The sequence below is a fragment of the Durio zibethinus genome, chromosome 2, assembly GCF_047325235.1.
Source record: "Durio zibethinus cultivar Kanyao isolate XHJ-2024 chromosome 2, ASM4732523v1, whole genome shotgun sequence".
NCBI classification, from domain to species: Eukaryota; Viridiplantae; Streptophyta; class Magnoliopsida; order Malvales; family Malvaceae; genus Durio; species Durio zibethinus.
In genome coordinates this window covers 37316711-37341131 of record NC_143163.1, presented here as the reverse complement: position 1 = coordinate 37341131, position 24421 = coordinate 37316711, and the positions used below count along the sequence as shown (strand labels likewise).

The 24421-nt window shown below is 34.9% G+C and overlaps 4 protein-coding genes across 12 annotated transcripts; 2 read left to right on the top strand and 2 right to left on the bottom strand.

Moving 5' to 3' along the window:
- The first annotated feature begins 120 nt into the window (after positions 1 to 120).
- LOC111318171 (inactive leucine-rich repeat receptor-like serine/threonine-protein kinase At1g60630) lies at positions 121 to 5994 on the top strand. 2 transcript variants are annotated; one of them, XM_022920863.2, is made up of 3 exons: positions 121 to 240; positions 471 to 2734; positions 5052 to 5994. In XM_022920863.2, exons 2-3 carry the CDS (start codon positions 1384 to 1386, stop codon positions 5714 to 5716), a joined length of 2016 nt encoding a protein of 671 aa, XP_022776598.2. In that variant the 5' UTR covers positions 121 to 240; positions 471 to 1383; the 3' UTR covers positions 5717 to 5994. The 2 variants fall into 2 exon arrangements, with proteins under 2 accessions (XP_022776598.2, XP_089611271.1); XM_089755145.1 differs by having other exon boundaries at positions 193 to 240; positions 468 to 2734.
- On the bottom strand, positions 4900 to 15026 carry LOC111318172 (uncharacterized). 7 transcript variants are annotated; one of them, XM_022920868.2, is made up of 10 exons: positions 14714 to 15026; positions 14484 to 14552; positions 14095 to 14404; positions 13723 to 13822; positions 13023 to 13079; positions 10713 to 10830; positions 9187 to 9269; positions 8445 to 8506; positions 8203 to 8320; positions 4900 to 6629 (listed from the first exon to the last, which is right to left on the bottom strand). In XM_022920868.2, exons 3-10 carry the CDS (start codon positions 14358 to 14360, stop codon positions 6573 to 6575), a joined length of 861 nt encoding a protein of 286 aa, XP_022776603.2. In that variant the 5' UTR covers positions 14361 to 14404; positions 14484 to 14552; positions 14714 to 15026; the 3' UTR covers positions 4900 to 6572. The 7 variants fall into 7 exon arrangements, 5 of the variants coding, with proteins under 5 accessions (XP_022776603.2, XP_022776599.2, XP_022776601.2 ...); XM_022920864.2 differs by having other exon boundaries at positions 14095 to 14552; XM_022920866.2 differs by lacking the exon at positions 14484 to 14552 and having other exon boundaries at positions 14095 to 14425; positions 14714 to 14992.
- A 2369-nt stretch (positions 15027 to 17395) lies between these two features.
- On the top strand, positions 17396 to 19819 carry LOC111318168 (gibberellin 2-beta-dioxygenase 6-like). The gene is made up of 3 exons (XM_022920857.2): positions 17396 to 18473; positions 18576 to 18897; positions 18986 to 19819. The coding sequence occupies exons 1-3, from the start codon at positions 18019 to 18021 to the stop codon at positions 19223 to 19225; spliced, it is 1017 nt and encodes a 338-aa protein (XP_022776592.2). The 5' UTR covers positions 17396 to 18018; the 3' UTR covers positions 19226 to 19819.
- A 2410-nt stretch (positions 19820 to 22229) lies between these two features.
- On the bottom strand, positions 22230 to 24216 carry LOC111318169 (uncharacterized). Of its 2 annotated transcripts, XM_022920858.2 has the most exons (4): positions 24060 to 24216; positions 23256 to 23748; positions 22683 to 23084; positions 22230 to 22564 (listed from the first exon to the last, which is right to left on the bottom strand). In XM_022920858.2, exons 2-4 carry the CDS (start codon positions 23682 to 23684, stop codon positions 22523 to 22525), a joined length of 873 nt encoding a protein of 290 aa, XP_022776593.2. In that variant the 5' UTR covers positions 23685 to 23748; positions 24060 to 24216; the 3' UTR covers positions 22230 to 22522. The 2 variants fall into 2 exon arrangements, with proteins under 2 accessions (XP_022776593.2, XP_089611266.1); XM_089755140.1 differs by having other exon boundaries at positions 22230 to 23084.
- Between the last annotated feature and the right edge of the window lie 205 nt (positions 24217 to 24421).

The window sequence follows — 24421 nt, the reverse complement described above, 5'->3', positions numbered from 1 at the left end:
TAAATCTTGACTTGAAATAAACGTGACAGCTGGTGCCTAATTATCCCCCTTAACGTGAACTCAACTACAATCGAAACACTGAAATACCCGTTTTGCCACGTGTATTCCATTTTTATAGTTACAAGTGTCAGGTAAGTAAAACATCAACTGCTTTCCTTTGCTTTCTAGTCCTTCACCCATTTCCTGAGACTGATCAGAAACACAGTCTCTCTCTTGAATTATTTTTCGCATTCAACACAGGTAGATCTACCATTGAACTTCTTGGGTTTTAATAGCTGTTTTTGTTTTTCTGAATAGTCGGCTCCAAACCCTTCTTAAAAAAAAAAAAATTTGCATTTTGATCTGACAAAGAATGAAGTTTTTACTGTTTTGATGGTCTCTGGCATCTGGTAGATTTCTTTTTTATTTTTGGTTGCTTCAGTCATTTATTTGAGGATTTTCAAGTTCTGGGTCTTTGCTCGTTTTAGCAGAGTGATGCAGCAAAGGAGTCGGTGAGAGAAAAATCCCAGCTTTTTCATGTTAAAAGCTTCAGAATTTAAGGGTCAAAAAAGGCTTTTGATTGATTATATGTATCAGTCAACCAGCGAAGGAGTTGGAGAGCAGTATTGGATCCCATGACTCTCAAGTTTCAAAACTGCTAAACGACGTTTGAGCTGTCCAAGAAGAAGCAAGAGGGAAAATTATTTAGAAAGTTGGATTGTTTTTAACCTTATTTTTTAGCTACTGCAGTTTCAGGAATATAGAAATCATAGAAAGGAGAAAAGCAAGTCACTAAATATTTTTTTTTCTGGTCTGCAAGTTCTGAGATGAGTTCACGTGAAGATTACGCCGCGTTGTCCGTGAATATTGCAAGTAACAAGCTCGAGAAGAGATGCCTCAGCATTTGGTGTATTTGACAAAGACTACTTCACCAATGCAAATGCAGCTCCTTCTCCTCCTCCTTCACACCATTAAATGCCATGGCTCTATCCAGGGCTTTTCAGAGTCACTTCAGTGAGTAGATAAGCTTCCTCTATTGCTGCTTGTTTCACTTCAGAATTGTTCAGTCAAAAAAAGAGGGCGCTAGCGCTATTTGCATTGTTGAAAATGACCCAAATTGGCGCGTTTCTTCTTATACTCAATAACTCCCATGCTTTAGTTTTACAATTTCTTGTGCGTGGAAAGAATGGCAGATTCGAAGATTTGGATTTTGGGCTGTGATTTGAGTAGGAGAATCAAAACAGAGTCAGCTTGCTGGAAGGTTGAAACAGCAAATGTCTCTCCATATGGAAACCAATTCAAATCAAAAGGGTTGCATTGTTTAAGGGTGTTGATTTGAAAGATCCCATTTTTTTTCTCTCTACCCCAGAAACAAAGAGTATTTTCGAAGATCATAGGCTGAAAATGGAACCCCTTGTTTCAAGGTACTGCTTTCTTTTCTTTTTCATCTTCTGCTCTCTCCTTTCTCTTGTTCCTCTTGTCAGATCAGGGGATGCAGAAGCGCTTTTAACCCTGCAATCATCAATCGATCCTTTCAACTCATTGCCATGGCAAGGAACCGATGTGTGTGCGTGGAGGGGAATCAAGGAATGTATGAATGGAAGAGTAACAAAACTTGTACTAGAGTACCTAAACTTGACTGGTACTTTAGATGAAGCAAGCTTGAATCAGTTAGATCAACTTCGGGTTTTAAGTTTCAAAGGAAACTCACTTTCAGGTCAAATACCTGACCTTTCTCGCCTAGTCAATCTCAAATCACTTTTCCTCAACGACAACAAATTCACAGGCGAATTCCCAGAATCAATTTCTGGTTTACATCGCTTGAAAATCATAGTTTTGTCAGGAAACCAACTCTCTGGTCACATTCCACCTTCTTTACCCAAACTCAAACGCTTATACACTCTTTACTTACAAGACAATAACTTCAAGGGTACAATCCCACCCTTGAACCAAACAGGCCTTAGATTCTTCAATGTGTCTAATAACCAACTTTATGGTCAAATCCCTGTGACCCCAGCTCTGGGTCGGTTCAATATTTCTTCATATTCCGGTAATATTGATCTTTGCGGTGAACAGATTGAAAACCCATGTCAAACAATCAATTTTGGGCCAGCAATGAGTCCTGCTTATCCCATGGTCCCAAGTTCAAGGTCCTCATCAAAAAAGCGTATTCTCAAGATTGTAGTAGGCAGCGTTGGTGGGTTTTTGCTGCTACTTATTTGTGTGTTTTTGGTGTGTTTTGTTAGCAAAAGGAGACGTGAAAAGGATAGGTCAAAGGAGGTTAAAAGCAAAGGAGTTGTTAGCGTGGAAGGGGTGGAGGTAGGGGAGGCGTTGGGCGGAGGAGGAGGAGGAGGAGGAGGAGCAGGAAGCGGTGGCACGGGAGATAATAATAGCGGAAAACAAGCAGGGTTTTGGGAGAACGAGAGTCTAGGGAGTTTGGTATTCTTAGGAGCAGGTGATCAGCAGATGAGTTACAGCTTGGAAGATTTATTAAAAGCATCAGCTGAGACGTTGGGGAGAGGTACAATGGGGAGTACCTACAAAGCTGTGATGGAATCAGGATTCATCGTGACAGTTAAAAGGTTGAAAGATGCTAGATATCCAAGATTAGAGGAGTTCAAGAGACACATGGACTTGCTTGGTCGGCTCAGACACCCTAACTTGGTCCCACTTAGAGCTTATTTCCAAGCCAAAGATGAACGCTTACTCGTATATGATTATTTCCCCAATGGAAGCCTCTTTTCTCTTATTCACGGTATGTCGGTGACTCTCACTCTCAATTCCATTCATTTCTGTTTTCTCGTGTTTTTTTGGTCGAATAGTCATTTGTTTCCTAATGCTTTCCCTAATCAGTTTTAGGACAAAAACCTATCTAACCCACTCACATGTAAACCTTAAACAATGGTCTTATATATATATATATATATGAAAGATAGTAAGCACTCAGATTTGATTTGGGTCTGTATTGTTTTTATTACAGTCTTTAAAGTCTAAAAGTTTTTAAGTTATTTTCTTTTTTTGAACCTTTGACCTGGGAAAGATAACAGTAAATGAAAGTCAAACAGTTAAAAGTGTGGTTTTAGGACATAATATGTAACAATGAGTGTTTTGTTGTCACTTAATTAACTCTAACATAATTAACCTTAGCATGTTGGATGTCTCCTCAAGCTCATATATTTAGTTGAAAGCATAAAGAAAGCTTACTTTTTTTTATTATTTGAGTGAGTTTGAATTTGTTTAGAAGACGTGGAAAGGTCATTTTCGATAAATTCATTAAGCTCGTAGATAAATTTATTTGAATTAATTCGAAAAAATATATTAGATAAAACTCGAATTCCATAAAAAACCATTAAGAAAGCTTACCTAGTATTGGGTATTATTTGGTTTAAGCACGGGGGAGACTGGGACCAAAACATAAAGCTTTCATTAGATGTCACATGAATGAGAAAGACATAATAATATTTGCAGGCAGCAGACTCTTTTCTTTTTTCATCATTTCGTGGCTAAGCTAAAGACAGGTGAGAATTCATTTTATTTAAACAGTTTTGCCATAATAATTTCTTTGTTTTTCTTCATAAAAAGTTGTACTATTAATAAAGTTGAGCATGCAACTACTTGGATGAGCCAAGTAGGGCCCTTGGGAGATCTCATCCATAAAAAAATGGTGGATAGAATCTTAATGTTTGGACTGTATTTTTTGAACCACACCTGCAAAAGTATACAGAAAACATTTTCCATCGCTGTCTTGATCTGAAAAAGTGAGAAACTGAAACCCCTCACCTCATTACAACTGTATTGTTGTAGTAGTACAATCTTACAGGTAGATGCTCCTCTGGAACTGTCCTTTGTTGTAGCGATGTGTGTTTCCTGCAAAACACCATGTTTTTTCTTTGACTCTCTGCGGCCTACGACCAAGACCCACCTTTGATTTACCTGCTTCTTTGTTTCTATTATTTTGGGTTGGTTTTCTCTTTTTAGAAAAATCTTAATTTATTTTAAAAAATATTTTTTATTCGAAAAATGGGATTTCAGTTCTGTTTTTTAATCGAAAATCAATTATTGAATGACTGTTGGGATGGAATTTATGAAAAAAAAACATTAATCTTGATGTATGACGAATTTTTTTATTATTATTATAATTCAAATCATCAGTATTTTTTTGAACACAGAGAAAAATACCTTGAGAATTGGTCTTAAAAGTTGATAATTTTTTTTTCTTCATTTCTCAATCAATCATACTCTTAAAGATTTAGGTAAATAACGACAACTCATGGTTGGGTTTTTTTTTTCTTCAATAATAAGCTGTGGTAAGTCTCGAGAAGGGCGCATTGCTTTATTGGGACAACTCATTGTGAATTGTTAGTGAGACCCCAGCATGTTATTGTTGTCAGCTGCCCCCACTCTCTGAATTCTCAATTAAGTCTTAGTTTTTAGTAGTGATATCAATGTTTCTCTTTCCTTTTTTTTTTTTTTTTTGTTGTTGCTTGTCATAATTTTGTTAGTACATTTGGTTGTTATATTATTGGGTTTCTTGTTTGAAATTCTAATTTAATCCCACAGATATTGTCATGTTAGTTATGAGCTTTTATTGCTTTCACTTCACTCAACTAGTAGATTGGAATAATTATATGCTCCTAATTTTAGTACAATAGAGATTATGGTTTAAAAGAAATTGAAAAATAGAATTTGTAAATGGAAGAGATCCAATCCATCTTTACTAAAATTTAGTTTTTAAAAAGTAAATGAATCATTTGAATTAAATTTTAAGTTGAATTGGATTACTGTGTCATTGATAATGTATCAAAATTTTGTTGTTGCTAATAGTTCAATTGAAAATGCACATGAAGCCTAAGGTTAAAGTGCCTAACTGGAGATGTGTTGCTATATGTCAAAACGAATATTATAAATCTAATGCAAAAATGCATAAAAAAAAGTTGGGGGCATTCATTGCAATTTACCATATTCTTCTTAGGTCAAGGCTAAGAAAATGGAAGTTACTGCAATACTAATAGCTAGTACCCTCTAAACCTCTTTATGATCCAGAGGTGTTAACTTTTTGGATTGCCTTGTAGGAACAAGAACCTCTGGTGGTGGAGCTGGGAAGCCTCTTCATTGGACATCATGTCTGAAAATAGCCGAGGACTTGGCAACTGGACTGCTTTATATTCACCAAAATCCAGGCTTAACTCATGGAAACCTGAAATCCTCTAACGTGTTATTAGGGCCTGACTTTGAGTCCTGCCTCACAGATTATGGTCTCACTTTGTTTCGAGATCCAGACTCAGTGGAAGAACCTAGTGCTGCAACATTTTTCTACAGGGCACCTGAATGCAGGGACATCAGAAAATCATCCACCCAACCAGCTGATGTTTACAGCTTTGGTGTTCTACTCCTGGAGCTTCTAACAGGCAAAACACCCTTCCAAGACCTTGTTCAGGAGCACGGTTCAGACATTCCTAGGTGGGTACGATCAGTCCGTGAAGAAGAGACCGAGTCTGGGGATGAGCCTACCTCTGGTAACGAGGCATCTGAAGGCAAGCTTCGGGCTCTTTTGAACATTGCAATGGCTTGTGTTGCACTTGCACCTGAAAACCGTCCTGCAATGAGGGAAGTTTTAAAGATGATTAAAGATGTGAGGGCGGAGGCTCAAGTATCATCCAACAGTAGTGACCATTCGCCTGGAAGATGGTCGGACACTGTTCAGAGCTTCCCTAGAAATGAACATCTAAGCATATAAGCCTGATAGATTTGGCAGGCATTCAATTCAAGTCTTGTAATTCTTTTCCCAATGAAGCTTTCATTCTTCCACTAGCTATATTGTAGAGTTGTCTTGTAAAGGTTTTCCCTCCTTTCTTTTAGCACTTGTAGAAGGCTGAGTGACTTTGACGGTGGGAATGGATTGGTTTAATGGGTTTTAGTTCAATTTGAATGTGCTGAACTGAATCCACATTTGGGTTTGCTGCAGTGTAATCTGCCCCCTTCATAATCTGAATTCAGAAGCATCCTTTAAACTCAGGCTTTGGATCTCTCTATCTTCAAAATTTGCCTACAACTTCTGTATCTATACCTTGAAATCTTGGAGTTGAATTCCCAAACCGACTCACATTTTATCCAAGTCAGGTTGTAGAAGGAAATAAAATGAAAACTACCGGTTAACGAATCCTAACTCAGTGAAATTGACCTGATCAAGCATTCGAATTGGCCTAATACTGAAACAAGAAGTTAACATACTACAAGCAGTTATAAATCAAGCACCAAATAAGGATCCACTCCAAGGTGTAGCAAGTCATAAATTATACACCTGAAGCTTCAATATTTTAATTCAGCTGAATCTGTTAAGAGATTTTTTTCCCTCCCTGGAGCCAGGAGATGATGAGCAGTCTGCAATCTTATTATCCGGTGCTTGGGGTAAACATTTCAGGTTCCAAAAATGGGATCTCTACACTTTTTCCATTGTGGCACCCAATGTGTGATGAGTATTTGTGTACACGAGGAAGAAGAGCATCCTACCAGCTTCTTATGCATTTACAGTAGAAAAATTTTTGTAATTACACAGACCAGATATATTCAACCTCAATCTTAACAATTCCCTATCAGCACCTTGGTTCCTGCTTGAGATGGATTCTGTTTGGTGAGCCAAAAATCATTGACTGGATACACAAGGAAAAACAAAACAAGGTAAAACAAGTGTACACAAGTATGCTTCATACCCAAAAAAAAAAAAAATCATAGTAATTGAGTGGATCAATAAATAATCATCGCTCATTTGCTCAAACATTTGCAGGCCACCTATTGCCTGGTGGGGCAACTAGTTTCTTGCCATTAAATCTACATTAGCTGATAGTATGAGTGACAGTAAGGAGGGTTGACCTCAAGGTATAGAATTCAATCCCTCCCCCCACCCACTCCATCTTTGTCCAAATGTACCATGAGCAACAGAATTCTATAATACAGTTAAGTACTCTCTTTTTGTGACATAACCCTACACTAAAATGACTGGATGCCAGCTAGTCATCAACAAGCAGTCAAGCTGCTTGTTGTTCTGCAATGAAATTCAAAATCTAAATGTACTTGATGAAGCTGAATAACATGAACAAAATGCAAGACCTGAGAGGGGTGGATATAAAGGTATGATTATGTAAAACATGTGAAAATAATTGGACCAACAAAACAAACTATGAAATTGTTTTGGTATGAAGACACTACTGCAATGATGGGGAATGACAAGTAAAAGAAGTTTGTATTGCCAACTGACATGCTAGCCAACAATTAGAAGTTATTGGAAATGCATATGTAACATTAAGATAGCATGAATGAGATGAGGGTTTGACCAACCAGCTACAAAACATCTTAGTACGAAGACTTGACAGAACAAGGAATTTGCCAGGGAAATGAGGTATGCAGCACTTGCAGCACAATAATATAAAAGACAGGACAAGGATTGACCAGCTAGCCGTGAAACAGTTTGGTAGGAAGACCATACCAAAATGGTGTTCATGCCAAGAAATGAAGTTCAAAGTGCCAACAAACAAGCTAATGCACAATTGAATGCAACACAGAATTAAACATTAAACAGTATTGATAGGAAGGACCAGATTGCATGACAGTTGGGTAAGACATCCATAATCATGCCACAATGTTAGATGACTAGTCAACCAAATATGAATTCTTATCCTTTTACTTTTGACAATAGCCATAAAATATCAAATCTCAATTCAAAATCTTTTTTTTTTTTTTGGCCACAATCTCAATTCAAAATCTAGATTACATCAAATTGAGATAAAAATAAGGTAGAGGGTGTTTGAGTTAAATCTTGGATTTGAAAGAGGTTAGAAAATTACTTAGAGAGAGAAAGATACCTGTAAACGTGAAACAATAGAAAGAATAAGGAAAAAAAAAAGCAATTAGGATGACAGATCCTCACTAGATAGGATCAGGGAGTTCATATGTTGATCCGAACAGGTAAGATAAAGTTTGAGATGTTTTATAAGCAAATGTGCAGCACAATTTGATATAAAATATAATATGAGAACATTCAGATTAACCTGTAAGTTACACTCTCAACCAGTATAAAATAGGCTTTGAATGAAACCTTAATTAGATAAAATTAAAGACAGATCCCATAAAGTGAATAAATTCTTTAGCTTATGGCGGTTTATATGATCCCATCTTTCTGCCATCAACCCAGCACATGAAACTGAATCAATTTAAATGACAACCTACCTGAGTTGCACTAGGCAACACATTAGATGCACCAGGCAAGATACTATTTGCTAAATCCTCATTAACAGATACAGGCAATGGCGGCATCTGGCTCATTAAACCTGGCATACCTCTCATGCTGCAAAAAGTCACTGTAGAAATTAAAAACTTGATGCATAGGCAACAAGAAAGCTGAGAATAACCAAAATGCTTGCCAGAGGGCATTAATCACCGATTCATAATTATAAAGAACATCCACGTACTCATTTAGGATGGTGGTAATATTGTTCCTTGCGTGACAAAAGAGATTAATGTTATCCTGTAACTGTTCATAAAAGCTTTACTTAATAAGCCAGCTTAAGAAGACTGTTAACAACGATCATATACGATACGAGGCAATCACATACAAGATTTACATGAGCACATTAAAAGGAACATGAATAGATTGAACCCATGACCTCCTTTGAAAAACAAGAGGTCCACTTGACAACAAAAGAAAGTGCCCGGTTGTAGATGCAGAATTACATTTTTTTATTTCTTGTCAAATAGGACATATACCAATAGAAGTGCAGGAGCATGGAACAATAAAAATACTACTACAAGCATATGGGCCTGATTGTTGCTATGTTCTATATCCTAATGATGAACTGGATTGGTTGGAATCACAGTTATCTCATATGCCACCTTATATCAGTTTGCAAATGAAGCTAAAAGTTTTGGACATAGATGATAGATCCGAAATTTTGCTTTTTCATAGTTTCATCAGTGATACAAAATTTTCCAATCCGCTCTAATGACATCAACATTAACCAATTAAAGGAATCGTTACCACCTTATTTAACCTCTTGAACTTTATAGCAAAAACTAGCATAAATTGCAGATTAACCATTAAATGTCGCACAAACAATAAGATATGGTATTCATCTCATCTTAAACCTATTATTTACCGTACAATTGCATATTGACAATAACAGAATTTCTGTGAAATAAGGATTGATACACCACCTTGTATGCAGAAAGATTGGAAGTGATCTGACTAAAAGCTTGAGCATTTTGCTTCAATAGATGCATAGTTGTACCACTTATTCCTGAAAACACACAACAAACAAGTAGATTTACATCAAGCAATACCTTTAAACGCAAGCTAGTAGACAAGGAATTCACATTCTTCAAAATCCAACTACAACCATTTATAGCACAAGCAGGCATGGTGTCAAAAGCTCAATTCAGAATAAATTTACTTTAAAGATGCAAAACCTAAAAACCATCAATGGCATGACTTGTGATACCTTCCCCAATTTCCTTTTTTAAAATTACTTGATGTTTCAATATTATAAAGAGATGATGCGCACAGCAAGTCGGGTTGCTGTCTACAAAATTTTGCGTATATGAAGGTTCAGAGTTTGATGACCGACAGTTAAATACCTTAGGAATCAAGGTCCCATTTCTCTCCTATCAAAGGAGAATGATGCAGCCCTAAAAGAACAAGTCTCATAACTTATTCTTATCCAATTATCAATAAAATTCAAATACGTTTACATTTTCAGCTGTTATGTGGCAAAGTTTGGAATACTCAACCATCTTAATAGATGTATATATGTAAAGTTCAGTTGTGAATCAACTCTTTTGCTTTATTTTTAAATGCCACAGCGGTTAAGATTGCCGTTATTTTGCAGATATTCACTCAGTTTGTGTTCAGCTACTTGACTGATGCAAGTTGCTAGATCCATTCTTTGATCTCATTAAAAAAAAGATCTGTCTCTGTAGTAGATTATAACTGTTGCATTGCCGTTAGATTTCAAGCCTATCCTCTTGAAGTTGTTTTACTTTGTGTTGTGAACTATAATGTGTTTAAAGTCACCCTTCCAACAAGTTCTAAGCTCACTGATCCTGCTTACTATACTAACTTTATAATAATAGATTTAATATCACAGAAGTAAAAAAGGATGAATACAAGTATTGACACTATGCTACAATAAGATTAATTATTACTTTCAACCATGACCTTTTCCGACAAGACTTCCTTTCATCAAATTTTATTATTTGTTGAGTTTTTTGATTTACTCAATTTGGTTTAACTTTTAATGTCTAATAATCAACTTAGTTGACATCTAGTCCCACATTTACTGATGGGGTAAAATAACTGAAAGTTTTGCCCCAGTAAAACTTGTGGGCACATATGCTTGTAACAGTCCAAAACTATGTTAGTTGCCAGCTGTTTCAGAAGTTTACAAACCAATCACATAATTCAGCAACAATTTGATAGTTAATGTCCATCAGTTCTCCATTCCTAATTCATTATTAACCGTAATCTTCTTTATACTACAACTCAAAGCCCCCAAAACCTAATTTCTGAAACCCAAATACATCATAAACATCATTTTGGAAGATCACCAAAAAGTTTGTCCTACATTACTTGAGATAATAAAAATGGGAAATGTGGACAAATACTGATAGAAAGATATTAATTAAAAGCAATTACAACAGAAAGAATATATTGATACTTCTAGGTGGTAATATAAAATACAAACCTTCAGAAGGCATTTGTTCATTCTGGTCCAGATGGTGCATCATGAGAGGATATGCAGCCATGTTTTGCTGCAGAGCTGAAGGCATATTCATCTTTGAAGATGATTCCACCAGCTTATCCTGAAGAAGTATGATCTTTAGAATACTGGTTCTTCAATCACATTACATCCTAAAGACATTTGTTGATTCAGGAAATTAAAACAGGAATCCCAGTTATGGCATTCAACTTAGCAAATTGAGATACATTGAATTTACTTAATGTTAATTTTTTTTAATCATAATCAGCAGTTTTGTTTGTAATTTGACTTGAAAGAAAAAATGCAATCCAGAAAAGCTATAATTCCTTCCAACAAAAAGTATAAAAGCCCCACAGCCAAAGGTGTGAGAGAATCAGTGTGCTCACTGAATTAGTGAACAAGCTTGGATAGAGATTCATCTGTGTAAACATATTAAGTTAGTAAACCAGTTTGAAAATGATTTTTTAGCTTTGCAAATAAATGAGTGAAAGGTTGAACAAAGCTACATTAACTCATTTAAATTCGTGATGGCAGAACTGAAAATAACTTCAGCATTTACAGAATGTTTTAAGGATCTGTTTAACCTAACAATGTATTACAAAATTTTGCATTCTTACACTTGTGAAATCTAATGTCTTTGACAAATATGCTGCAACAAGGCATGAAGTATTTATAACAACGAACAAATTCTTAAGTAAGTGAAGATTTTATAGTAGTTTCTTGTGCAAATCCCAAAAAGAGTAGGGACTAGGGAGGGTTAATACTATAAAATAACCACCAAGTGCAGCAGTTAGAAACCACTATTTCAGGACCAGTAAATATTGGGCCACTTGTCCATAATGTCCAGTTCTGTCCACTAGAAAATGAGATGGGTTTCACAGAAACTAGGATTGCATAACTGAGCAAAGTAAAATATTAGGGCCCAGGCAGCAGTACACGCACACCATTCTATGCCCAACAAATACAACAAAGTCAGGGTTGCTACTTGCTAGCTCAGCAAGCTTATTCTGTCCGATATCAGAGAGAGAAACACAAGATTGGCAAAACATGATCGATTCAAATCTGAGCAGGAAAAACTCAGCTCATTTATACTCCATTTAACTATAATCATATAGTTAAATGGGCCATAATAACAACTATCTGTTCTGTTTATTGATGTTTGTCTATTTTTCCATTACAGATATCTGAAAATATCTGCTCATCTTAAAAAGTAGGTAATACTAGTTATCAATTTCCCAAGTTAACTCCTTTCCTTTTTATTGTCAATTTCTATTATGGTAGTTGGTGGATTGAAGTACTTGACATGTACTGAATGCATATTGTTTTGAAAAAGGTTAATGTGAACAAAGATTGAGGAATTAAGGAGCCTTTTTCTTCTTTTCAATTAAAAAGGGTAGCTTCTTTTTTTTTTCCCCCTTCAGTTTTAGGTATCATATTTGAAGTCTTTTTCCAATATGATATATTTTTCTTTACTATGCTTCAATCCTGGCCTATAACCAAACTTAGTTTCATTTTTTAATCTTATAAAAGGACTGTTCAAACATTCATCAAATATCAATCAAACTTCAACCTAAACAGAACCCTAAACCCTTCAACCAAAGAACTTAGCAAAAAGGCAGTTCCTGCACCCTAAACAGAACCCCTATCTATACTCCTTCATCTCCACCTCCACCCTCTGATTTCTCCAAGAGAAAATTTGAAATTTTACAAATTGGGATTTACATAAACATGTACACTTTGAAAAAACGAAAGAAAAAAAATCATGGCTCCTTTGCCAAATTCAAGCCTTAAATTTTATGCTCAATTATCCAAATTCAAACCCTTCATTCCTATATTCATCTTACCTTTCAAGAACAAATTTAACCAGTAATAACATTTTAAAAAGAGTCCTCCTTGTGCTGTTGAACATCAATATTTTGTCAATATGCCATGACGGGGGAAGTAATAGTTGTTAAACATATGGACAATCATATGCATTAATAAGTCCAAAATTATAACTTGTCTCTATGATAATCCCAATTAGCTTGTATCATAAAGACCAAGACATAAATAGCAGAGCAGGATATGTATCACAAAACCAAAAACTTCACAATGGAAAAAGTGATTGGTATTGTTGTACTGATGATAAAACACATTTTATCCAAAGTAAATCTGCAATCTCACTCATGAAGCATATAATTCTATGTGCTTCTTCTCAAGAAATTTAACTAACATGTTTAAAATCATTTATGGGAAAAAGGAAATAAGAAATCAATATTAAGTGTTGCACAAAATTACAAAAATTCATCAGCATACCTTCCTATTGTTCACCTTTTTTCCCACATTAAATTCCTCAGGTTTCCTTCGCTTTCTCTGCCATTTCCAAAAAATACCTTTGTCTCTTACAAATGTGCGGAGAATTTTAAATACGTATCTAATAAATAAAAAGAATATAAGAACATGAACAGATTGATTGAGTTTCACTTGCTCCAGTCAATGTCAATGGTAACCAATGTTTCTTGACAGCATAATCTATAGTCAAAGCCACAACAAAACAATGGGCAGCTAGCAGCCTCTTCAAAATGGGAGGACGCAGCAGATGCCAGTAGCTTTTTGCTATTATTTTAATGGGGGCAAAAGCTATATATTAATTACCAACTCACTTGCTTAATAAACCATTTTGGCCTAATTGGAGATTGACCAAAAAAGAATAAAGAATTGACATTTAGTACTGTAACTTTAAAGAGAGAATTAAATATTATCAAGTCTAATGTGCAAAGCATCACCAAATACGACAAATTCTAATGCATTAAGAATAAGCAGAATCAGTTATCAGTTAAGCAGATGCATTTTGGTCCAACTTCTCTTTAGTACTTGACTATCAAGCACATGGTTCATTATTGGATATTTTGACCGGCATGTCAAAACTAATAATTTTGCACACCACTTTAACAAGACATTAAAAATCAGTACAAATGATGCTAGAAATGCATCATTAAAGAAGCAAGGAGCTTACTTGCATCCACCTACACCTCAATGCAACATCACGTACAGTTTTATCAGGCAAGGTAGCCGCAATCTTTATGTACTTCATAATATTTGGTTCCTCTTTATACCTATAAACATGAAAATGAAAATCAGAACTTAATCTTCATTTCAAAAACAAGATATACCTCATAAGTACCTCCCTTAAAAAGTTCTATATCATAAAGCATAAGCAAAACAACACAACAATTCTAGCAACATAATTAGGGAATCTATTACTTAAAATTAACTATGATCAATTCGATACATTCCTTATATTAGTAGTGGAAAATTACAAGACTTGCATATACAGTAAGAAACCAAATACATCTCCAAGAAGCAAGAGGAATTAATTGGTACATACTTTTCAAGGCCATCCTCCAATATGTACTGTTCATCAACAGACCATTCGACAGCCAATCCTGTATCCTGCTTGAGCCCTGCAACCGAGTCAAGAAGGAGGGAAGATCCAGAAGAGTTTCCAGGTTGGATTAAGGCAGGGGAGGTGGTAATAATACTGGAATTCCCAGGCAAAATCATGGGCGGAGGTGCAAAGTAACCACCCATCGGAATCATCTCGGAACTACTGTCAATAGCAGCTGATTGGAAAGATATAGCGTGCCGATTCATAATAGAAGCTAAACTATCTTCATGATGAAACTCAGTGTTCGATTCTGTTGTCATTTTTTTTTTCACTGAAAAATCCACTTTACCAATAAAAAAACTAAATTGAAATGTGAAAAACTAACTTACTTTCCCCTCATCACCTTAAACTGACTACTTCCATATAATTTTTTTTTGTTCATTTCAGCTCATCAAAACCTACAGTTGCATATAAAGGACAAACACACGAAAAAAATCATATAAAAAATTAACTCCCAAATCGAATTTAGAAACAAAAGATCCTACCAAATTGAACTGACTAAAAAATTCTCAAATGGAAAAACGACACAAGAAAAAAAATGAAGAGAGACGGAATTTACCTGGCAACTTTCCCACCAAGCCCTAATTGATTATGCCTTTTTCTCTCTCACTAAAAACTAAAATTGGCTACTGCTACTACTGCGGTTTTACTGCTTTTTTTTTTTTTTTTGCTTATTATTTTTTTTAGTTTTTTTTAGTTTTTCCGACGTGAGTTTCTTTGCTTTTCTTTACTCCCTCCATTTTTTTTTTTCTGGAGAGACGAGATTAGCTTGTACCGGAAATTAAAAAAAAATGTTGTTTTTTTTTTTTTGGTTAGTGAAATCTATTATTATTACAATAAAAATATATGTACAATTGATGTTTGCAGATCTTGGAATTCAGCAACAGTGCGAATCCCCATAAGCATTTGATGCCAATTATTGTGGCCTCTCCACCTTTCCTTTTTTGCTTACTTTTTTATTCCTTTGAAATTTTTATACGTTGTCTTCTTTTAACTGGCTTTTCTCTCTCCATCTTTTTTTTTTCTTTTTTTCACCAGATTTTCCATGGAAAAATCATAGCATCCTCAATTTGCAATTTTGCATGCCAGCACATATTTTATAATTCATTCTTGGCAAAGCTTTTTAAAATTAAATTAAATACAATACAACTTGATTTGATTTCAAATAATTAATTTATTCGTTCAAAATTTTATTTTCTTTAAATTAAATTAATTTTAGAAAATATAAAATATAATATAAAACTTTTTGTTGCATAGTTTAAAATTAAATAGTCGTTGTAAACAAACATGTCTTTTATTTTTAAAAAAACTGTTCCTTAATTGTTATAGATTATTCATTGAATTTTGATACTTAATAAACATTATATATATATATATATATATATATATAATAACAAGTTGCATTGCCAAATTTTGGAAATTGACAAATAAAAAAAAAAGAGAGAGAGAGAGAATGTGATTCCAAACATTTTTAATTGAAAAATACATATAATTATCTTGAGATAAAGATGAACCTGTTAATTAAATTAACAGTTTAATTTAATACATTTATATAATTATTTTAAAAAAATAATGTTTAATAAATTTTAAATTTAAATATAACATATATAATTTTTTATTTTTAAATTGTAATATTTTTCATAAAAATTTAAATTTGTTAAGTGACACCCGTGAAGTGTTTTGTAGCATTTGTTGAAGAAAGATGCATTTTGAACATTCATTAGCAAGTTAATGTTTTCAATAAGCAATTTGAAAAACGAGATACCAATAAAAAATTAGTTTAGTTTGGAAGGGATGAGTTATTTTTCTTGTGATTTGATCATTACGATTTGTGGGGCGGAAATACAAATTTGAATTTATGATATGGAGATTAATATGGGTTTATATAGAATGGGCTGAAACAGTTGGGCTAATATGTCAAATGTGAGCCATGAAATCCAATGGTAATTAAAAGATATAACCATCTGAAATCATGGGTGAAGTAGATTTCAATCAAAGGCCCAAAATCCATGCCGTTTTTCTCTGTTATACAAACCAAGAACCAAAAACAAAGTTACAGAAAAGCTAAGTAGAAAATGCCAAAACTGAAACAAAGACAAATTTCAAGAAGTTAAAGCAACATGGAATCAGAAAGCATTGTTATTTTTTCTCTGAGAAGATTAAAGTATTAATATAAGGTCAAACATCCCTTCGGCTCGATTTGATTATTATTAATTAATTAATAAAAAATATAAATTGATAAGGTTTTTCAGGTTTTCATGAGCATCTGATACTCTCCTAATAATAATATGCCACCAAATTGGTTGTTTGACACAAATTTAATAAAGTAGAAAATCCTCAATTAGTTAATTCTAATAATCGTATAATCGACATGTTTTGGCTGTGTCTTCGGGCGGCATCACCTTTTTTTTTTTTTAATTTACTTTAAAAAAAAAAATTAGGAGCCACTTTTTGTGTCTCACTGAACCAAATGTTCACGAAATAATTTTGTTAAATCATTGTCTAAACTTAATAAGTCTTGTTGGGCGGCAGCTTCATTTCTCTATCAAATCATATGTTTTTCAAACGAGCACATGCATGCATCCTGCCTTTTTCTTTCTTTTCCCCATTTTGTTTTGGGTTTAGGGTTATGGTGCTCAAGTCAGAGCAATAGTAATGAACATTTGAGGGAAAAAATGGAGTGATTTAGACATGATTTTGGTTTGAGTAAAAGACATGAACTCATGGAATGGAAAGATGTGTGTGAGTGCTATGTTTTTCTTTCTATAGAAACACTTTGTCGGTTGGAGGTTTTTGTTTTGAGAAATTATTTAGAATCCTGAAATGTTAATCAAATTTTGAAGATGAAAATAATCAGAAAAAGTATTCTAAAACAAGAAAGAACAAAGAAACATTACATTTTCTCATCATTCATGCTTGTTCTTTCCTGTTTTGCTTCATTGATCTCCAGGAAGGTTGAAACATCCAATATTTTTTCTTGTCTCAGTTTGTATTCCGACAATATTAATTTCTCAGAAGTAGAGAACAACCACATGGAAGTATACAGGTTCTTAATTGCAACTTGCTGAAGAACCTATAGATTCTTGTGCTGCAAGAATTGATCAGAGAAACAAAGGAGAATAAAAAGTTTTAGGCCAACCGATTAAAGGTGTTCAATTTTTCTTGGTGATACTGATAACGTCGATTCTTGTTTGAAGAATTAGTATAAAATTGCATGTTTGATTCCCGGGATTTGCAAGTCGGGTAGAGATAAAAAAATTCAGCTCCTTTCTCAACTGTTCCACAACTAGCCAAAACCCGGTAGCCCAAAGGTACCAAAAGAGGGAAAAAATCAAGAGGAATACATGAAAGTCAATGAAATAGAAAAAGGGCAAAAAAGCAAAGTTCTATGAAACAGAAAAAGTGGGAGGTAAGAAGATAATGGAAGAGTCCAATACTACTAAAAATTCCCATTGCCGATTGGAAACAAAGTCACCATCTTATTATGTTCAAAGGAACTTTGCTAATGTAATCAAAGCTTTCAATAAAATCCAAAAATGATGGTAGGTTTGGATCCATTCTGCTTATCATTATCCCACCACCTCCGCAAATGCTTTATACTCTACTGTATCAGCTTAGACTTGTTCTTTCTCAGGCAATTAGAGAGTGAAACGCTCTCCTTTTGACATGTGTCGACGTTTGGTAGCTTCCCACTTGTTCTCTTGCCCTTGTATTCATTGTCCTCTCCTTGGACTCTTCTCCACAACTCTGTCTCCGAACCATATATAAACATAGTTACCCCTTCAAGTTTCCATCCTGCAAGTCATCTCTAAGAACCACACACATATTTTCAGGACTCTTCGGGCTTGTTGCTTGCAAACTTTCATGACTAGAGCAATGGTCCTCTCAGACCCACCTCTCCTTGACCATTATGGAGCTCTTTCGTGTCATTCAACTCAATGTGATGAACCTCAAAGCCGACTTATCATGGAAGAATGCCAGCTTCCTTTGATTGACTTGAGTGGTCTAAGCAGTTGCGATGAATTGGTTCGCCAAGCTTGTGCTGCTGCCATTTATAGAGCATCATCAGAATGGGGATTTTTCCAAGTGGTGAACCATGGCATTAATCCTCAATTAGTTGGGAAGATGAGAAGTGAACAGGTGAAGTTGTTCCAAACACCCTTTGAAAAGAAAGCGGCCTGTGGACTACTGAATAATTCCTACAGATGGGGAAGTCCTAGGGCTACTTGTCCTAAGCAATTCTCCTGGTCTGAGGCTTTTCATGTCCCTCTTACTAAGGTTTCAGACGAAGCTTGTTATGGAGAGTTTACATCTTTAAGGTAATATTACATTTTCCAGTTGATTTGGACTTGTCTCGAGCTTTAACTTTTTTGCATTGCCAAGTGCCAACATATAATATGTTTTCCTCTAATTTTCTACAGGGAAGTGATGACAGAATTTGCAGCTGCCATGTCAAAGCTAGCAAGACTTCTAGCAGGGATTCTGACAGAAAATTTGGGCCATGGAAAGGAAGTGTTCGACAATATATGCGACCAAAGCACTTGCTTCCTTCGCCTGAATCACTACCCAGCATGTCCAATATCTGCGGAGATTTCTGGTTTAGTGCCCCACACCGACAGCGATTTCCTAACAATTCTTTGTCAAGATCAGGTAGGAGGACTTCAACTCATGAAGGACTCCAAGTGGGTGACTGTCAAACCTAACCAAGATGCTCTTATAGTCAACATTGGCGACCTCTTCCAGGTAAAACTAAAGCTGCAAACCATAAAATCCAATCAACTTTCCCATCACAGTGAACATATATATCTAAATGGCAACTATAATACTTCAGGCATGGAGCAATGATGTTTACAAAAGCGTGGAGCATAAGGTGGTGACTAATGCAAAGATGGAAAGATACTCAATGGCTTATTTCCTGTGCCCCTCTTATGATTCATCGATTGGGAGCTTCACAGAACCTTCCATCTACCGAAAATTCACTTTCAGGGAATATAGAGACCAAGTTCAAGAAGATGTAAGGAAAACAGGCTATAAGGTTGGCCTTCCGAGGTTTCTGCTCAAGGGGACATAGGATTCAACAAGGAGTCCAAAACCAGAGTATACATACCAAGCATCACAGCCAATAGTTAGATGAACACTTCAAAGCAATGCCTCTGGCCAAAGTTTTAGGCTCTAGAAATCTAATCAGCATAATTTAACAAGCAAAGAAGAAAAATACAGAAGCTATTCTAAGACATTTCCTGAGAAACTAATATGATCATTGTACTAATAACGTTCTGTTATCAACAGTATATAACTTTAGTCCTGTGGGATTCGTTATTCGCAAGGGGCTGTTGTGTTTTCGTCTGACTATTAATGCCGACTACAATCATAGACATACCCGCCCACCAAATATTCCAACAATTATTCTGAAGAATGTGAACAAATGATTGAAATTTCAAGATGCTTGGTTGATGCACCTTTTTCAAGCTATAAAGCCTAAAGGTTAGGGAAATCTTTCTCAACTTGCAAAAGCCTGGCATTGAACTTTAGATGGGGCATAACCTAGGGCTGATACCCACTTATTTTATCATCATAAAAACTAATAAACTAAAAAACAGTCCAGAAATTTGAATGCGTGTGTTGTAGTTTATATGGGATTTTACATTAATTTAAACAAATTAGTTTTGAGTTAATAACGTGTCTTATCTTAGAACTAAAAATTTAAAAGCTATGTTTTAAATGAAATTTAAAAGCTATGTTTTAAATGAAATTTAAATTTTTATTTAGATGAAAAAGTTAACAATCTTAAATTTTTACCAATTAAGGTAAAATTTTATATGATATCAATAAAATAAATAAAAAATTTTCACTTAAATAAAATAAAATATTTTCTTTTTCTTCTCTATTTTCTTTTCTTCTCTCTCTAAGATTTCTCTAAGAATTCAATTGAATTGTAGTTCAAAAATTAATTGATTCAATTAACTAAATTTCACTCAATTAAAAGTTTAATTGAATTGAAATAAAAGATTAAGCTCAATTAATTGCTATAAAATATAAAAACTTAAATAATTTTTTAATTATAGCTCAAAAGCATTTTTTTTTTTTTAAGAAAAAAATAAGGAAAAGTTCCAAACTAAAAAGATCAATAAAACCAATCCAATGATGATGAATAGATCCTAGAAATCATGCGTAAGACTGACTTCAAACAGATGCACGTGGGGAATGGAACTAGTTCAGAGTATCCTAACTCCAATTAGACAAAGAATAGAAAGCAACTTCACACACTAATACCACCAAGGTTTGCAATGATTTTAAAACAAGAAAATGTCTTGTGGACGTCCATTCACATTGTTATGCTAACTCCACTGCACCAAAGGACGGGGGAAATTGTTGAATGATAAATTGCATCACACGGCATGCTTCCGGGTCATTTTGATTTCACGGCCGAAATGGCCTACTGCTCTCCAGCAGTTTGCTTTTAAGCCTAAGCATGTGTTCATTTTGCAAGACAGAAGATCATGTGATGAGACTGAGGGCATAAAATTTGTAAAAAAGAAAGAGCAAATGTGATTTTGACTGCAGAGTTCTAATCAATCACCATCCAGTAATTTTCAGCCTCGGACTAAAACATCCACCTTCACCACAAACACAAAAGAACTAACCTACAATGCACCAGGCTAAGAGTTGAATCAGTGCATTACACCGCATGCTTCTGCATAAAAATTTTCAATATCAATTATGGCATTTAGTTCAGCTCACTTTGCTACTGCTCCTTAAAACAGTTGGAAAGACTCACTTTCCTTGCTAAATGGCTAAATGCTCAACAGCAAATTTGCTTTAACTGCAGAGTTCTTGTCCATCATCATTCAATGAATACCATAACCTTGGGCATAAAGGATTCATCACATCTTTACCCCAAAGACACAACTACCGTACAAGCAACATTAAAAAGTATATATATCTTCTTGTTCATGCATCTTTGGGTAGCAACAATCATTCTCTCATTGAACTAGTCCATTTATATTTAGCCGCAATACATTTTTTTCAACAATGTCATTAAGCATTTTCACATCCTTAAAGAATCCAGTACAAACATGAATTAAGGAACAATCTAATCAATGTTTATGCATAAACTGACATCGTCATCATTTAAATTTTATCAGCACTTGTTTCTTTGTAAGAGTCAAACAAATAGTATACCCCAAAAATGATTTTAAGCTTGATATTTACACTTCCACTCATCCCAGACAATAAGGCATTTGAATAAAATCATTTGTCCAGTCCAGTATATATCAGATGAAGGATGCTAGCTATGTCTATCACATGTAAAGCAGAGGCCAAAATGCTGCTGGCTCCACGATTTTAGTAGATATCATCATAACTCATAAGTGTTTTTTTCTAGTTACTTAAGGGTTAGTTATACACTTGATGACCTAACACTTACATAAACTAACTTCAAACATCGCAAATCCCAACACTTGCAACCTCTTCCACTATCCTAGGCTGCAATCTCCTTTGTACAAAAAGAATGTTACCAAAGAACCTGACACTTACATAAGCTAACTTCAAATATTGCATTACAATGTTACTTAAGATTACCTAACATCAATTGCGAACAATTAACAGGATATCATCATGGTTTTGTGTGAATATTCATCATACTGTTGACACCACCAAACCAAGCACATCTATAGGAACCAATTAAACTTAAAAATGGTATCATAAAAGCCTAGAAGTCACCTAAATTTCCAAATCAAACCAAAAGTGAGTCAAAAGCTTCCATGGAGTTACCTAAAGAAGCCAAAAACATAATAAATATTATTCGACTGAAATTATTCTTAGATTTAAATGAACTCAACTGAAAGGATATTGCTCAACCAAAATGCATAATAACCCTTCACCTCCCTCAGTAGTCCATGTATTATTCCTATGATCATAAATCAAATCACAGTTTCTGCAATAGCGTTAAAGAAAGTTTTAGGTGCAAATCATTGGTGACCTTCAAAAATTAGTACACTCCGCTACAACCAAAACTTTGAAGGCAACATTTTCATGACTAATAGAAGAGAATAAAATTTGAACTCAACATAGTATGAGGGGAAAATGACTAATTCTTTCCCTACCAGGCAAAGCAAAAAATGGTTTTCAATCTTTACAATTGAAACAGGATTTAGCAACACAAAAGCCCAGGTCTTACATACTGATACTTGAGAAAGGCTTGTTCAAAAAGAAAAATTACACATAATCACTTAGTTACATATCTTTGTATGGAATCAACTAAAACAGAAAGACAAAAACAAAAATCTTGGATAACTAGCATGCTAGTAAACTATACACTCCAAGAACGAACAGTAATAGGCCAATATGATGAAGTGCTCCTAACAGGCTACCACCACAGCAAAGATCTACTCAAAATGTAATTTGGCAACTGTTGCAAAATAAAAAAATCAAGAAGATCAGGATTCGCCTTGGATTTGATGTTTGTTTGAGCATATAGATATAATTAACAGGTCCTGAGTTCTTATTCAGTCGAGTAGCATTGCTACCTTATCCCTGAGTGTGCACTTCTTCTTTGTCAAAGGGGCTGTTTCTTCTTTAACATCATTCTGACTTCCTTCTCCTAATTCATTGGAAAATGGCAGATATCTCATACCAAATTCTGTCCTCTTCTCCTCAGTTTTCTTTAATAAAGGACCTAAAAACAGATCCAGCATGTCCTGAGCAGGATCTTCTGTTCTGCTGGTATTGATCAAATTTTTTTCATTTTTTGGACTTTGAGTTGAATCATGAGTTGTTTTAAGAGCAGGTGATCTTCGGTTACCATCAAGGGCAATTAAAGAACTTTCTGACTCGGTTTTGGAAGAGGCTGTAGTTGATAATTGCCTTCCAAATTCACATTCCCTAATTGATAGTTCTTCCAGCACTACGTCCTTATCAGCTTTGACATACTGTACATAAATAATTGCAAATTGAGATATTTCATTTTACTGATGGTTGTAAGAACCAATTCACTGCTTCATCAATAAAATCATTCTCTTTGATAAATACTGAAGTTATAAACACGTGATTTAATGCAATCATCAAAATCTTTTTCCTTAAAAACAGAAAAATCTAATTACCTCTTCAGCAATGCTCAACAAATCTTCTGGAGTCAGTTCATTGTCATCTTCAACTGGAGATGGGATTTTACTATCCTTGCCACTTCTCAACCTAACACATGATGCTTTTCTTTTCCGCTGAAGAGAAGAACCCAGAACTTGTTTTTCCTTAAGACTAATACTCATTTTCTTTGGCGAAGCAGATTCAACATCACATGCTGCATCTTGTCGGATAATTTTCCTTTTCCTCCTCTGGGTTTCACCTTTTTCTTGAGGCAGGGCAGCTTTCTTAGATTGTTTTATGGGCTTAGAATTGCCACAGACAAGTCCATCTCCGTCCTCTTGGAACTTATCATTTTTATCTCTGTCATTAGCGGGCTTGCTTGCTATACCTTGCATCCACAGTGGCAATCGCCGTCTAGTTCCCTCATCACCACCAACTTCAACCATTTTTCTTCTTCCTTATTACTCGTTACAAATCGTTTCTAAAACTTCAAAACCCAAAGCTCATTTGCTGCACAAGGGGAAAAACCCAAACCAATAAAACCAACTCTACTCTACAACAACACAAATGGAACAAAGAATTTCACACCAATTGACAATTACTTCAAAATTCAAGGAGTATCAATTTAAATTTTACGAGGATTCAATTCAGTTCAATTCCTTTCATTTCTTTCTCTTTTTTTTTTTCTAAAAGCTGAATGAATTCAAGACTATGATCAAGAATCACGCAATAATTACAACATAAGAAGAAATTACAATGGAACTGAAGTTGAATAAAAACAAAAAAAAGAAAATTGGAACTGTTTAAGGGCTTTGAGGTACCTTAGCTCCGCTGTCGACAAAGAAAGTAAAATCAACCGACTTAGAGACCCCGACCACCCGACGAGAATTCGAGCGGCAAATGGGTTCTTCTTTCTTAAAATGAAAACCAGAAAAGGGTCGATTTTGTTTTATTTTTCTTTTTAAATTACGTGTTATGGAAGATTCGAACAGGAGATCCACTTTTAGATGTCCAACGGTTGGTTAATTCACCGGTCTCGATAGCCCAATCCAAAATAGGCCCGGCATGCATTTACTATTTTTAGGTTCTCTTAGTGGATTTTTGGCCCAAATCCAATAGAGGCCCGGCCTTCAAACATGAAACACCAGCTCGTCTGGTTTTAGTTGGCATAGATATTCAGTCC

Coding starts and splice junctions, on each gene's coding strand:
- LOC111318171 (XM_022920863.2), top strand. CDS start 1,384: ATGGAACCCCTTGTTTCAAGGTACTGCTTTCTTTTCTTTTTCATCTTC. Junction 2,735..5,051: donor CCTCTTTTCTCTTATTCACG/GTATGTCGGTGA, acceptor ATTGCCTTGTAG/GAACAAGAACCTCTGGTGGT.
- LOC111318172 (XM_022920864.2), bottom strand. CDS start 14,414: ATGACAACAGAATCGAACACTGAGTTTCATCATGAAGATAGTTTAGCT. Junction 13,080..13,722: donor TGAGGTGTAGGTGGATGCAA/GTAAGCTCCTTG, acceptor TGGAAATGGCAG/AGAAAGCGAAGGAAACCTGA. Junction 9,270..10,712: donor TGAACAAATGCCTTCTGAAG/GTTTGTATTTTA, acceptor GTGTGTTTTCAG/GAATAAGTGGTACAACTATG.
- LOC111318168 (XM_022920857.2), top strand. CDS start 18,019: ATGACTAGAGCAATGGTCCTCTCAGACCCACCTCTCCTTGACCATTAT. Junction 18,474..18,575: donor GGAGAGTTTACATCTTTAAG/GTAATATTACAT, acceptor AATTTTCTACAG/GGAAGTGATGACAGAATTTG. Junction 18,898..18,985: donor ACATTGGCGACCTCTTCCAG/GTAAAACTAAAG, acceptor ATAATACTTCAG/GCATGGAGCAATGATGTTTA.
- LOC111318169 (XM_022920858.2), bottom strand. CDS start 23,684: ATGGTTGAAGTTGGTGGTGATGAGGGAACTAGACGGCGATTGCCACTG. Junction 23,085..23,255: donor TGTTGAGCATTGCTGAAGAG/GTAATTAGATTT, acceptor ATTTATGTACAG/TATGTCAAAGCTGATAAGGA. Junction 22,565..22,682: donor AGTGCACACTCAGGGATAAG/GTAGCAATGCTA, acceptor ATTTTGCAACAG/TTGCCAAATTACATTTTGAG.